This window comes from Zeus faber, assembly GCF_960531495.2.
Source record: "Zeus faber genome assembly, chromosome: 5".
Classification (NCBI taxonomy): Eukaryota; Metazoa; Chordata; class Actinopteri; order Zeiformes; family Zeidae; genus Zeus; species Zeus faber.
In genome coordinates, this window is record NC_137192.1 from 24,309,543 (window position 1) to 24,324,542 (window position 15,000).

The 15,000-nt window shown below is 40.3% G+C and overlaps 3 protein-coding genes across 5 annotated transcripts in view; 1 reads left to right on the top strand and 2 right to left on the bottom strand.

The window, feature by feature from the left end:
- Window positions 1-943: 943 nt before the first annotated feature.
- rpl22 (ribosomal protein L22) lies at window positions 944-8,954 on the bottom strand. The gene is made up of 4 exons (XM_080000324.1): window positions 8,907-8,954; window positions 6,950-7,060; window positions 6,228-6,352; window positions 944-1,132 (listed from the first exon to the last, which is right to left on the bottom strand). The coding sequence occupies exons 1-4, from the start codon at window positions 8,916-8,918 to the stop codon at window positions 988-990; spliced, it is 393 nt and encodes a 130-aa protein (XP_079856450.1). The 5' UTR covers window positions 8,919-8,954; the 3' UTR covers window positions 944-987.
- A 1,325-nt stretch (window positions 8,955-10,279) lies between these two features.
- rnf207a (ring finger protein 207a) overlaps window positions 10,280-15,000 on the top strand; it is a 27,929-nt gene continuing 23,208 nt past the window's right edge. For 2 of the 3 annotated variants that reach the window (XM_080001328.1, XM_080001329.1), the window contains exons 1-2: window positions 10,281-10,468; window positions 11,051-11,252. In XM_080001328.1, coding sequence (XP_079857454.1) covers window positions 11,062-11,252 — 191 coding nt within the window. In that variant the 5' untranslated portion in view covers window positions 10,281-10,468; window positions 11,051-11,061. Of the gene's footprint in view, window positions 10,469-11,050; window positions 11,253-15,000 lie in introns of all 3 variants that reach the window. The other variant, XM_080001330.1, reaches the window with a different exon arrangement.
- Window positions 14,724-15,000, bottom strand: part of zpr1 (ZPR1 zinc finger) — a 2,905-nt gene continuing 2,628 nt past the window's right edge. The window contains exon 2 of the mRNA XM_080001331.1: window positions 14,724-15,000. This exon is cut by the window's right edge and continues 1,541 nt beyond it. The gene's annotated coding sequence lies outside the window, so the exon portion shown is untranslated.

Here is a 15,000-nt window from a genome sequence, read left to right on the forward strand (position 1 = left end):
ATCTTTGGACGAATCCTCTCCGTCTCATTCGGTGAAGGATTGCGGGTCAGGGTTAAGGTAAGCGCCGCATTTGTAACACAAGTGTTTGGTAGAAGCAGGGCCGGTTATGAGAACGGTTCCTTTAGGTCATAACGAGGGACGTGACTTGGAGGTGGAAGGATTTGACCATTTCTCCACATACTTCAGAGAACCTCAGACAGGTGGGCACCAGGAGACACTTGGATTTCTATTAGGTTCAGTGGTGGGTTCAGTTTTATAATATAAACGTTGACCGATGCAGAAGCACTTGACTCATCTTGCCAAAAAGGTACGGGGATGAGAATGTTTGTTGCAATGAACAAATTGAAATTTGAAATAGAAATTTCAGACTATTTAACAACTTTTGGAAGGGCCTATTGTTCTTCAATATACAACATTCAAGGGTGGTTTGGCTGACACAGGTCAGGCCTAATTTTAGGCTAAATTACACTCTCTCTCAACAACGTGAGATGGCCTCTCAGTCATGGTTCTAAAGTCTCAGGGTCTTGGTTTAGAGGATTAGAGCTAATCTGGGACTAAGTGAAGTCTTAAATTTTTGGATTAATCGGCAGGGCCTCCAGGTGGACCAGGTTGATCTGCACTAAAACCAGCACCGAGACCAGACAGGAGGAGCTGACTGGTTCTTCGACTTCAGACTGGAAGAAATTCATATTCATTGAAGCATTTTTAAATTCCGGATTGAGTAGGATTATCTTAGTGCCTATTTAGATTGAACCCTGCCTACAAAACCACCCCTCAAGACTTTTTAAAGGACCTGCAGACAACTTGAAAACAAATAACTTAGGAGACGTGTGTTGCATTAAATTAACATCCAATCAAACGCCATGTCTGAAAACAGTCAAAACATTCTTGAAACACAACCAGGTCGGCTGTCTTCAGAAAAATAAACACAGTGCACGCTCAATTTCTTCATTAAAAAAAAAAAAGATCTTTAATGATTTTTCAGGCTTAGTCCTCGTCTTCCTCCTCTTCCTCGTCCTGGTTGATCTGGAAGTAGCGCAGCTCGTAGCTCTCCTTGGTGTTAGCCACCACGCGCAGCCAGTCCCTCAGGTTGTTCTTCTTCAGGTACTTCTTGGTCAGATATTTCAGGTACCTGAGGAGGGAGGAACAGGAGGTGTTATGTTTGGGTCGACGCAACCAAGGTGGAGGGCGTCACCTCCGGTCCTCATACGGCGGCAGCAGAGACTCGGCGTTGGCCGGAGCCGCAGATCGGTGGAGTTTAAACGGGAAGGGAAACCACTGAAAACGTTTGTCTGCCAAACATATTACTCCTTATAAAGCCACTTCATGGGAGGAGGTATTTGGGGCTTGAAATAAATTACCATTCACTCACAACATTCCTCGACCACAACAGCAGACTGAACACTGGTTTACGTCATTTAGGATTTATTTTTTTTAACTGATTAAATCTTTGAAACACTCAATTTGCAAAAACAAAAACATGAATCCAAAGAGTACACAAGCACAGCTTATGGGCATGATGGGGTTGGACATTTGGGTACGGTTCTTAACCAATTCGGAATGAAACTCCTATTATTGGGGGAAATTGTGAAATTCCGCAGAGTTAATTTAAATTAACAACGCCGCTCGATGAATGTGCAAAAAGTAAAAACACTACACCAATTAGTTGGACATTCAAATCTGCCTAAGTTTACAGTTTTGTTTGGAAATTTAAGAGCGCCCCCTTTTGCCTGGAATATTTTGGGATCACTCTGGAATGCAACTACATAGATGACTCAACATGTCTCACGTCATGAGTGTTCCATTGTGTGATAAGGGCACCGAGAGCTCATTTTGACCGAAGCTTTAACTGTTACTACTGGACGCCATTATTATATATATTATATTATATTATATATCATATATTGACTGACGTTAATATTGGAGGACATAACAAGTGCAGCTATTACTTGATTACTGTATGCCACTTTTTTTTTTATTATACCCCTTTCTCACTGCGCCAAAAACCTGGTAACACCCGCAAACATCCGGCATTTGTCATCAGTGGGAAAGGAAAAACCAGAGTCTCAGTCCCGGGTCAAATGACCCTGCAATAAGACCCGGGTTTTAATGGGCTCCACCCCCGATCGGCCCCAGATGTAAAAAGGACACTCGGGTTGACGCGCTCATTTTGGCCCCTTTACCTGCGCAATGCGACAGGTGTTGAAATTCCGGACGCTGGTGTGTAAATAGACGGGAATATCTGTGTATCATTCCATATCCAATTTAGAATCCAAAATCACCAGTTATTGACTTTTTTCCGCATGGGGGACCGAGAAATGTTATGAGTGTGGGGATCGCACCATGGGGAGCGCAGCAGAGAACCCCCACGCTCCGCCTCAAGTCTCCTCTGTTTTATTCCCAATCACAATGGAACCACGACACAGCCGTTTTCCAACGTTTTCATGACCCGAACGTGACTCACCAGGGAAAAAAAACGGCATTTCTCCTGGCAATGGGAAAAGTGTCAACCCGCTAATTTTGGTGTGAAAACGGTATAAATGATTCTGCAATACCGTAACTGTTAGCGTAGTGCTAGATTATGGAAAATAAACCGGAGGCGAAGCCAAAAGCCAGAATAATGACAATGAACTAGTTGGCATAGTGCTACTCCACTTTAACGTGTGTAGATAGACGTGTACATTTGTGTTATTTCTCATCTCATTTTAATTTGTATCTCTTTCTCGTCTGCACCGTTTCTTGCTGCTCCAACGCCTGCATTTCCATCCCGGGATTAATAAAGTTTTATCTAATCTAATAACATCATTATTGGATTTATTTCCGATGATGAGAGCAGTGATGCCCAACTGGGCAGAAACGCTTACTGCGGTGGGCCGCACCCATTAAATACAAGAATTTAATAGTCATGAAGCCCAGTTTAAAAGCCATGTTGTGAACTTTGACCCGGGATGCTTCAAAGTCCTTCCAGTCAGAACGAACTATTAGCAAGACAGCATTACACACCATAATGATGGAAAGCCAGATCCTCATTCAAATCAATGGATAGAATGAAAGGAATCAATGAGCAAATTACAGATCAATTTATCTCAGTGAATGCAATTGACAATTCAGAATAGGACTGAACGATTAATCAAATTAAAACCAACAATTTATAAGAACGCATTTCCAAATCGCAAAGGATGAGATATAAAAGTTTTTTTATTTTTTTTATGTTGCACAATCTAACCAATTGGGCTCTCCAGGGCCAGCTCTTCCTAAAGGCGAAATCGGCGGCTGCCCAGCGCGGTATCCCGAGGGGAGGCTCTCGAAGATGCGCTTGTCAGCGATGGGGTGCCCAATCTCAGCGCACAGGAACAGTGTTTTTTTGTTTTACTCTCTCCTTATGGAACGACACTGTGCGTAATGGGGACACTTTCTCCATGACTCTCACCACCCGCGCCAATAGCGATGGTTTGAACCGAACCTCCACACTGCTCCAGCCCGGAGCCTCCCCCACAACACTGCGTCTGTTTGTTGTTTTTTTTTTTGTTTTTTTTTAACCTTTTTTAAAATTTAATAAGCATAAAGCTGTCACTGAGCACATGGAGCAGAGCTCCATGTATGTGGAAAAAATTCTTTATGCTGAAACACATTTTTTTTCGATTGTAAATTTAAAGATTCAAACAATCACAAGGCTTGAAGTTAAATCAATCAGTGTATTCTACAGTGATTGAAGGTTTTTCTTTTTACAATTCAATAGTTAAATAAAGATATGTATTCATATAATTTCATCTCACCTCATCATTACACGCCAGCCTGGCCAATAGGAAAGAGCACTTTATATGTTGACTCCATCCCACGTTTTGTTGGCCATACTATAGAATAATTTATTTGCTTATGTTTAGTGAATAATACAGAAGATAAACTAAAAAAAAAATTGCATACTAAATGACAATCGCAATATTGGTCAAAAAAATGTGCAATTTGTTCAGCCCTTATTGAGAACCAACTGCCAAATCACTTTCACAACATTTTATACCTCCGATGGAAACAAAATGGGACCTTTGAAGACCATATATTTAAAAAATGTGATTTAACACATTTTACGAAGACACAAACTGGTTCGGTTTCATAAATGAGACAAACTGTGTTTCCTTCACAGCAACCTGCGTAATGATTGTTACAACTGAACTCAAATTACCAATCCTGCTGCAAACCCTGAACCCTTGGTTTTAATTTACCACACATCTGTTTTGCCAAATACAGGTGTGTGTGTTAGGGAAATCAGAGACTTCCTCTGAATGAAAGGAAGCCTCGAGGAGGAATTCAACCGAGTTTAGTCTTAGTTTCAAAATAACGAGCCGTGGTGATTGTAAGTCAAGATCCAGAATAAAAATAAATAAATAAAAACAGGTCACCAGCCTTAAATAAACCCCAAAATAAGAAAAATTTATTTGTTTCCAATTGTGATTTGATTTGGGTTCAAGTTCTCATGCATCTGTAGATCTAATAATGTGAAAAAAGAAAGCAGATAACTGCTGCTGAGCTCCAATTTTTGCCGTTAGAAGTCAAGTTTTATTCACTGAACCCAATTTGAGTAGCAGCCAGACAGGAGACAATATTTTACTTAATATAATTGACTTAGTCATGTTAAATGAAAAAAAAATAAAATCCTGTTAATAGTAGTTTTTCCGCCCGCTTTTAAAGAGAACCCATTTTCTTTTTTCTTATTTTCTGTCACATATTGTTACAATGTCGGATGTCCATATTGGACATGTCCAAAGTGTCAAATGACTCGCTGTGAGCAAAACACTCTACTTTTTCTATGTTTTTTCTTCTCTCTGCATGAGCCGACATCAGCTCCTCACAGATTTCTTTATATGGTCATCGGCTCCACCCGATCCACTGTGCGTTTCTCCAAACTAAACCGATAGAAATAGTGTGTTGATTTGTAGATGTAATTTTTTTCCGACCTTTACATGAAACAAAAAAACCCACATGCGAGAGTCTCGGTGCGGCATCTGTGTTCCCCAAGCTTGGAGCACGGCAACCGAAGTCAGAACAAACTTTTAAATGAGGCCTTGAAGATCTGAGTAAAGATTCAGCAGCTGGGTTGCTTATTTCTTGCCCCAAATTTGTTCAGAAAGAGAATTTGGTGGACTGATAAGGTGAAATAAGTGAAATTTACAGAGTAAATACAATGAAACCTGGAAGGCCATGCTCAAACCCCATTGGCTCACAGAACTTGAGGCCTAGGGAGGGTGGCTCCTGGCTCCCGACTGAAACAGCTGTTTTCAGACAGGGTGGATTGGACGCATGTTGGAATGCATATTCTGAGCGGTATTATCAGCAAAAAAAAAAAAATACAAATTCACCTCACCTGGGGAACTCAGACCATATATCAACTTGTGTAAAAAGGAACATAATAGATCCATTTTAAGTGTTGGGGATAATCACATGTGGAACACTTTCCAACAGAACAATTTCCAAAAGGATGGAGGATCTGAAGTTGTTGATAATTGATATACAAAGCAACATTTATCAAATTAATTGGGGCCAACCTGCAGGCCAGATACTCCTTTTAATTAAAAATTGTATTTATTATTCAAAATGTATTAATAAAAAATTTTAAAGTAATGAATTCACTTATTTGCTTACCACATATTTTCTTAAATTCAAGATGCATTTTTATCACATTCTTATACGTACAAGCATACACATATGGAGTGAAATGTCATTAAAATTAATTGAAATTAAGGATTAATGATTTTCTTTTATCACATTGGTCAATTAAATATTAAGCTTTTGTACCATTTTCAGATACAAATATACCGCATCACTCTTTCAGACTTTTCTGACCTTGTCTTGGAAAATGATTTTCCCTCCAACAGCCATAGCGAACATCATTTATATTTATGATTTTTCCTCAGAGTTGCTGCTCCACAAAGAACAGAAAAATTCCTTTAGGTGAAGCTGAAGGAAGTTAACCGAGGCTACATACACAGACAGAAGAGCATTATTGCAAAAATATTGATGCAAATATGAAAAAAAAAAAAAAAATTATAATGATTGAATAATTTGTTATTATTTATGGAATAAATACTGATTTCAACTCAAGTATGGAAAAAATATTTTCTCTGTGTATTAAAATCGAATTTCTTGTCAATTTCCAAACCTTTCCAGACCTGAAAAGTGAAAATCTGAGAATCCACTGGCCATATTTTTCAAACTAGAACCAGGAATCCTACCTCTTGGAGAAGGGAACCTCAGAGTTGACAGCGATCTTGCTCTTGCTGCGCTCGATGGACACCACTCCTCCTCCCAGGTTTCCAGCTTTGCCATTGACCTTGATGCGGTCATGCAGGAACTGCTCCTGTGAGGGAAAGGAAAGACCAGGTTTCAGTAAAAAAAAAAATAACCTTCCTGTAACACATCCACTCTCTCCGAAGCAAATAGTGATATATGCTGCTATAATCCTAGGGGGAACATTCACACATTGAATAATTTACTTTCATAATTGTCTAAATATATTCCTTGAAAGATGATAGCATCTAAAGCTAGGGCCATATTACGTGATTTTAAAGGCCGATTTGGCAACGATTTGAGATTGGACAGAGTTGGATATGTTGGGCGGAGTTGTTGTGTGTGTGCGCGCGCAGAAGGGACTGAAAATGTCAGTATTATTCGTTAATTGTGCGCCGCTCAATCTTGTCATTATGGCCTTAAGTTAAGTCATTTTACTGAGCTCAAAGCAATGGTATTTATTGGGTTTAGTTTTATCAGACCTTGAAGACTGCATACAGAGTGCGATACTCTTAAAAATTAACTTGCAATTCCTTTCTATGATGTAAGTGCCACTGTTGTCAATTAATCCAACTGGCCAACAGCGACATTCTGATATCGAGGAAATGTACCATGTGTTGTGCACTGTGTATAACATAAGATTGAAAACTCAAGTTTCCCCACGTACGAAGTTGGCAGCGTCCATGATGCCATCCTCGACAGGGTGAGTGCAGTCCAGGGTGAACTTCAGGACTTGCTTCTTTTTCTTGCCACCCTGCTTCTTCATCGCTGGCTTTTTCTATCAGAGGGAAGAGAACGTTTTTCAATCTCAAACTGACAAATATATCCCGACTTCACAACAACCTGGGCCCATCAGTTTAAGGCAAAGCAAGCTTCGGGATTCCCACTCTTCAAGAAATCATTTTCCATTAACAGGTATTCATATTTAAAGGCCCCGTCGACTCACTTTTTTTTCCTGGTAAGACCTGTTCTTAGGAGGAACTGGGTGTGTACAGCCACCTACCTCTACTGTATCTATTTCTACTATACCAGTTTGGTGGAATCTGATACGAGCTAAAATCACAACATCCTAAACCTGAGAAGTTTACTCAGCCAAGACAGCTAACAGAGGTCTCAAAGAGACGCATGTTTAAAAAGGTATAAATGGTATTACATAGATATGAATTCTTAAATATGAATTTGAATGCACATTAAATTAAACTTTTCCGAGGTCTGGAAATCTTGGTTTTCATCACATACTGGGCAGATTTGTAGTCTTCCATGACCTAAAGTACGTCACCAAATTCCAGGTTTTCCAGGATGCGGGGAACCCTGACCGGCTTTAATCATCACCGTATCTCTATCCTTGGCAAATGCATATATTCCATTGGTAACTTGGTTCATAGATTCATAATGGAGGAAGAATACAGCAACCCATTTTTGCTTTTTTTTTTTTTTGGGTCCTCTGTTATAACATTAGAAGTCTAAGACACGGCTCTCTGGTTGAAGGTGCAGGTTGAAGCAGAAAGCTTTAGTAAGCTTTAATATGTTTCGGAAGTGATGCTGCCTTCACAGGAACTCGAAAAAAAACAAAACGGATAATCGAATATTCTCATTGAACAGCAGAATTCAATTCAACTGTCAAAATTCTGCGTTGGGGACGGCCCTAATAGACAGTATTTGGGCAGATTTTATTGAATATGTATTTACTATGTCCTTATATCTACCCATCATATATATAAATGTGTGTGTGTGTGTGTGTGTGTGTAACGTATGCCACCATGACGGCTGTAATTCCAATTTGTGTTATTGTATTTTTACTTTAGTGTAACTGCCACTTGCCAATACTTACAATGGTCAGCTGTACAAATGCTATTGGATGAGCAGATGACGATGTGTACACAGGTGTTATTAAAGAAAGGGTTACAATGTAATGTTGACGTTATGTTTCCTTTCTGCTTTCAAACCTGAGTTGCCCGTCGGCGATGACGAAGGTGTTACCTTGTGCACGCAAACTTGCACGCTTTCCTATTTCTGACATGTGCTTCGTACGGAACTACTGTAATCCGCCCGTCGCATTTGGATTGCACACAAATAGCCAAAAACAAGGCAAAACTAGTAAAGTCAAATACTGTATGGAATACACAATGCGATAGGTTATTGGTACGGGTATACATTACAACTATGTAGCCTGGTAGTTTGTACAGTATTGCACTTTGTTGCCATTTTTTTTTTTTTTTAAAGGTTTAGTGCGTTTTGACAGTTTTTATCCATTTTTATCATCAATGCTTCGTTTTTATAGCGCATCGGGTTTTTTTTTAAGGCTACAGCTGTTAACACCACCGTTTTCCTGTGTGAATGAGTAAAGTAAAGCTTAAAAAAAAAAAAACAAAAAAAAAAAACGAACAGCGAGGGCTCAGTTCACCGGAGCCCAGCTGGCTAGCCGCTAGCACTGGCTACCGCTGGCCCGCCTTAGCGCTAGCGCGTTAGCCCAACGTGGCGAAGAGCCGACAAAGGTAAACAACGTCGAATTAAACGCGGCTCCACTTCACGTATCGCGCGGGGCGCACGGCCGGGCACGCCGCGGAGGCGCACCGGGGGGGAAACCGACATTTTGCGCGTTACGTCCACGCTCGGGTACTCACAAGCGGCGCCATGACTGGGGACGTCGGGTGAAAAGGAAGGAGGGGAGGCTGCGCAGGCCCTCTAATGGCCGCCCGCACCATCGAGCACGTCGAGCCGTCGGCGATCGATTGGCCCCCCCTGGCCCGGTGCGCGCTGGAGCGAGTGCTTTGAAGGGGGACGAGGGGGGGGGTTGATGTTGTGGTTTTTGAATCCCAATCCGATGTAGAGTTTCAAAAATGAAAAAAGTTAGAAGAGAAGCTGTAAAATAACAGTGGGCCTGCAAAAATGCATTCAAACTAGGAGCGTCAGTGTAATATACACACACACACACACACACACACACACTGTATATATACATATTATTGTATGTATATTCATATGCATAATTTTTTTTTTTTTTAACTGGCCGATTTATCTTTTCCCACGTTCTTGCTTCATGCTCCGTTGTGTATAAACATTGCGGGGTTGTACTGAGTGCCGCCGATCCCCCGAAAAACGTACAGGCCCGTCCCGCCCTTTTCTCGCGCTCGCAGTCAAGGAAATCCTTCTGTTGGACCGTGTCCCCGGAGCACGACTGTCCGGTGCTTCCCAGAAGAAAATTTGAACCAGCGCATTCAAATGGGGGGATCGGAGCGCGTGGGTTGAAATGTCGATTTCGTTCTGACGTTCGCAAAGTAGAAGCGGGGGCCCTGGCTTCACTTCTCCTCTAAATGGTCTGTTAAATTCAATGTGGGGTGAGAGTAGGGATACAGGGTCATACCCTCAGGAAGAATTTCATTCATAGAGACCATTTAACTGAATATAAATGTCAGCGCGCTGTTACCGTGGAAATGTTTACCGCACTGGCTGATGGGTACACAGGAGCACAAACACTGACATTTCGATCCAGTTAAATTATATCTATGAATGAAATTTGTCCTGAGGGTATGACCCTATAACCCTATTCTCACCCAAACTTGAATTGAATAGGCCATTCAATAGAGAAAAAGCCAAACTAGTATCCTTTTTATTTTGTGATAGAACAAAATGGTGGTGGCATACCAGACAGGTTCGTTTTGTTTTAGTGTACGTATCTACGCCCGCCTCCTTCCCCGTGCCATTCCCCATCTTTAATCAAATCACCGCAAATGGATCACATTTATGTATAGCAATGTCCCATACATATAGTTCCATTGGCCCCTAAACAAAATTCCACCCACAGTAAAATTATTCTGACCTTCTACCCTACACGGGTCAGGCAGCAATATTAAATGTCGGCTGTTGGTTGGCGGCTGACATGGTGGGTTGTGGGTGTGGGGTGCCGTCAGCTGCCCAGTGGGACCTGGACCCGGGCCACTGCTCCTGAAGGGTTTCTGCATTGCTGTCATTCCAGCACGAGGGGAGCTGATAGCCCGGGTGGAAGGCAGTCCGCAGTGGAACACGGCGGTGGTCCGGTCCACAGACGGACTGCGGGACTAATTGCTGATCACGTTTGTTGTTCTGACAATACAACAGAGCTGTGTTGACATTTCTGTTTGGGGAATCTATGGATTTTGTGCTTATCTATTTTGGAATAGTGGTGCGAGTTTGAAAAGGAAAATAGGTAAGGAAAAAGAGCAATTTTTTTTAAATTGTATTTTCAACAACATGATATATATGTAATAGTGTGTATGTGCATAAAATACAGCTCAGCAAACTTTAAGGGGAAATGTTAGGGCACTGTTTAGGCTGCGATTCTACCGCAAAATAATGAAGTTTATTATTATTATCATTATTATTATTATTATTATTATTGTTGTTGTTGTTGTTGTTGTTGTTGTCGTCGCTGTTGTTATCATTATTGTTATTATTGTCATTGTCATTATTATTATGTTGTTGTCGTTGTGATTTATAGATGTTTATTTTTTTTGTTATTATCATTATTGTTATTATTGTCTTTGGCCTTATCATGATATTGTTGTCGTTACGATTGTTAGATGATATTATGATTATTATTATTGTCATTAGGACTTGTTATGTTATTGTTGTTAGGATTGTTTTTATTGTTAAGATTGTTGTTGTCTGCCATTAAGACTTTGTGAGTAACCTTTAGCACTTAAATGAATGATTCTATTACCAATATGATATAACTTATATATACTTATATATATATATATACACACAATGTTTTCTCCATCCCCCTCAGTCCACTGTCAGATGGCGGGGGGGATCTTCACCCACTTGGACGGCTTGTGCAACGTGGACTGCACCACCGTGCACCCCCTGGTGTGCCACCTGTGCCACGAGCAGTACCAGCGCCCGTGCCTCCTGGACTGCTACCACATCTTCTGTGCGCGCTGCCTGCGGGGGCGCGCCGGCGAGGGCCGCCTCAGCTGCCCCCTCTGCGGGTGAGAAACGGAGCCGCGTGTTTTTACTGGGAATTCCCAAGCTCGTTAGAAAAAAAAACAACAACCCCCCAAAAAAACCCAAAAGTAGCCCTCAAGACTTTTATCATAGAAAAAAAAGATCAATAAAACAAAAAAACCCCACAGTGCTGATTATAGAAAAATAGTTGATTTTATATATATTATATTAAAAGTACGTATGTCAGAGCTCTTAAGGTCGTTGTTTATTGATCCCTGTGGGGAAATAAGGGGAAGCTATGTTGTGTAATTCTTCTTCTTCTTCTTCTTATTATTATTATTACATCTCAATTTCCTTATAATGGAAACAACACTTCATCCTACACATTACACTGCCTACATTAAAATATATATATATATTTTAAACTTGAATCCAATCATAATTAATAATAATAATCGTAGCGCTGGGACTCTTCAGCTGCCCACAATGTAACGGCTACATCCATTTAACTAGAAAGACCACCTTCAGAAAGGTAAACCTTTCAGGCGGTGATTAATCAAAATAACGCCCGGAGTCAAAAAAAAAAACCTGCGCGCAATCGGTCAAACGGATTCCCAGTAGAAAGGGACGGGTGAGACGAATCGGAAGTTGCTCTGTTTGGGATATTTGGGTGACATCGAAAAATGAAAAAATCTGGATATCGCCACCGTGCGACTCGCCAACCAGGCACTTTGACCACGTGGACGACAAAATACAGACGGAACACATAAAAGCGAACGCCCTTCTTTGGGAACCGGACTCAACATCAGCCCCACAAACGCTCGAAAGTTTGGTCTAAAAGTCAATGCTCAAAATCACTGCTTTTTTCTTGAGCTACGAGGCCTAATTTGATCATTTTTTGATCATTATGTTGGAGTGGTTCATGCAGAATGCAATGATTGAATGGTGATGATGATGATGATCATGATGATGATGACGACGGTGATGATGACGATGACGATGAAGAATGGTGTTTCAGAGATCACAGGGTTTTTCAGGCGCATGTGACCCGGGTCCACTCTGGGTGGGTTTAGATCAGAGCTGAGGGGCCGGAGCAGCTGCGGGTTCATCCCAGGTTCACATTCAGCCCTTGACCGGACGCGCCCGGCGAGACTTGCTAAGGCCGCCATGCGCTCAAATCAAACCAACAAAAGCACGGATCGGCATCTTGGCAGCGCCGGCTGGAAGCTCGGTCACACGCTGCCTCCTTGTTTTATTTCCCCTCAGGGTTCACATCGTCCCCCAGAGAGCTGCCCTATTGGCTTTCCCTGCATCGAAGGGCGTTGGGGTGTGGACTCCCGGAGGAATCAGAATCAGAAGATTCCGAATAAGTTCATTCCACCAGGAGCATTAAAATCAAGCTTAACTTAAAAAAGTTAAGATTAAATAAAAAAAAACTCTTGAAAAAAAGACATGTTATCAAATGGATAAAAAACGAATAAAAAAATAAAAATAAAATGATAATAAAATAGAATGAGAAAGTAAAAATAAGATAAAAATCGCCAAATATACACATATATCTGAAAAATACAAAACAGAAATAGTCAACTGTATCAAAGTATACAGTATATAATGCAATGCTATGCACAGGACAAGTTATTGCTATAAGTATATAGAGTATTAATTATAAATTATTTCATTAAAACTTGATGTTGGAAGTTTATCACTTCAAACAACAGCTAAACCGCAACTTTCTTTTTGAGAATGTGTTTATTTGAAGTGGTGAGCATGAGCTGTGGTGTCGCCGTGAACGTTCAGCAGCTTTTGCCCCCTGGCCTGCTTTGTTCCCTTGACGTGACTTTGCATGGACAGGTGCTCTGATTAAAAGATCAACTGATGTCCGATGAGCAACTCCAGGGGGGGGGGGGGGTTCAGGTTCTGTCCCGTCCCCGTGGTTATATTCGGCCCTTTTGTTTTGGAGTGGATCAAGTGACTGGGGCGTCCGGAGGTCCAGCAGGCCATCCACACCCCCTCCACCCCATAAGCTCTTGCCTACGACCAGGGAAACTGACCCAGATCAATTGAACAGAAGAATATAAAAATTAGAATAAAATGTAGAGTTGCGTTTTCAACAGAATCCTGACGATTTTTCCTCTTCTTCCACCTTGACAAGTGTTATGAATCTGTGTAAAATGAAATAAACTTATTTTAACATTGTATCAGCCAATGGGTGACCCTAAACAAGATAATTGGCAAATAAATTGATTTTGCCATACAATTAGACCATTTTTTATTATTATTTTTTTTTAATATGTTGTCTTATTTCAATGTTACAGTGTTTATTACCGTGGAATATAGACAGCCTTCATGTTCCATAAAGCTATAAGCATTTTATTATTTAGACACATTTATTATTATCTTGCTAATTAAACTCAAAAGTTGATATAAAAGTAACAATGTTGTAGATAGAAAACAGAAACCAAAATGACACATAGTACTTTGCAAAAAGCTGAACCAAAAAAAATAATGATTAAGAAAAGTAGATCATTTTTTTCATCAAATTAATAAACAAAGCCATCCAAACATGTTAAATATATATATATATATATATATATATATATATATATATATATATATATATATATATATGAATAATACATATTCTAGGTTATATATTTTTTTAATTTAGCTCTACATAACTCAATTTTTTTTTTATACATTTGAATTCTATGTTAATTATTTTCATTAATTGTATTTCCCCGTATTTAGCCAATTATTGCATGAATCTGTGCGATTTTCCGACTATCTCTGCTATGCCCCATGGCCTGGTGGGGGTGGCATACAGGGAGCCGCTGTTGGCAACCATTTCCATCCTTTGCTCCTCGCTGAAGGACCAGCGACATGGAATCTAGGAATCCACCGCTCCCGCTCCTCTATTAGTAGAACACAATACAACTTACGAGAACTAGACGAACTTGCAGAGGAGCCGGGAACATCTGTGAAAGAATCAAACATCTGACTCATAGCATTGGACCGTTCTTAAACGTGTACGTTAACAGAACCATTTTAATCATATTATGATTAAAATGGTTCTGTTACAGTCTATTTCAGCCAAAATGTTCCTCCAAATGTGATAAGGGAAACATTTTGGCTGAACAGGTCAAAGTCAGATAGAAGGAAAAGCCTAAAAGATGCAAATCCAGCCCAAGTTGTGATATCAACAATTTTGAAAGGACTAAATTCAGTATATTTTCCTATAAAATTGAAAAAATATAACTCCGGCTATTTAGGGACTCGGGGAGTGGGCGTTCTTTTTGAGCGCAAAACACACCGTCTGCAGCCAAATGCACACAATGCTGTCAAACTAGATTAAAATTATACTGTTACTCATGCACTTTGAGTGCGAATCACCAAGAATATTCCAATGCCCATGTGCATTAATAATTCATTTTCAACAACTGATACATTTTGCACCTGAGGATATTCAACCAAAATTGTGTTTATTACACTTTTCTAAAATTGTACATCTGCCCCCAACATGGTCTTGAGCTAAAATACTTTTTCCCCGATTCAGATTTCAAGGTCATCTCTCAACTTCCAATGTGATTTGGCCTGAATTAAATATGGCCTGAATTTAAATTCAGGCCATATGGTGATGTGACGTGAATCCGTGTGATAGGATGTAGAGCACACTCTTGTGGGTTGTCTCAGAACGCCAGGCTCTCTTCAATAAATAAAATGATCATGAAATGGTCGGATTGTTAATTATTCTCAGTTTATTTCCATTCAGCTTTTTACAACGTAAAAATAATT

What these genes read in the sequence shown, in the direction of transcription:
- rpl22 (XM_080000324.1), bottom strand. An exon ending in TCATGGACGCTGCCAACTTC is followed by an intron (nt 6,353 to 6,949) that starts GTACGTGGGGAA and finishes TTTCCCTCACAG; the next exon opens with GAGCAGTTCCTGCATGACCG. An exon ending in GAGGTTCCCTTCTCCAAGAG is followed by an intron (nt 1,133 to 6,227) that starts GTAGGATTCCTG and finishes CTCCCTCCTCAG; the next exon opens with GTACCTGAAATATCTGACCA.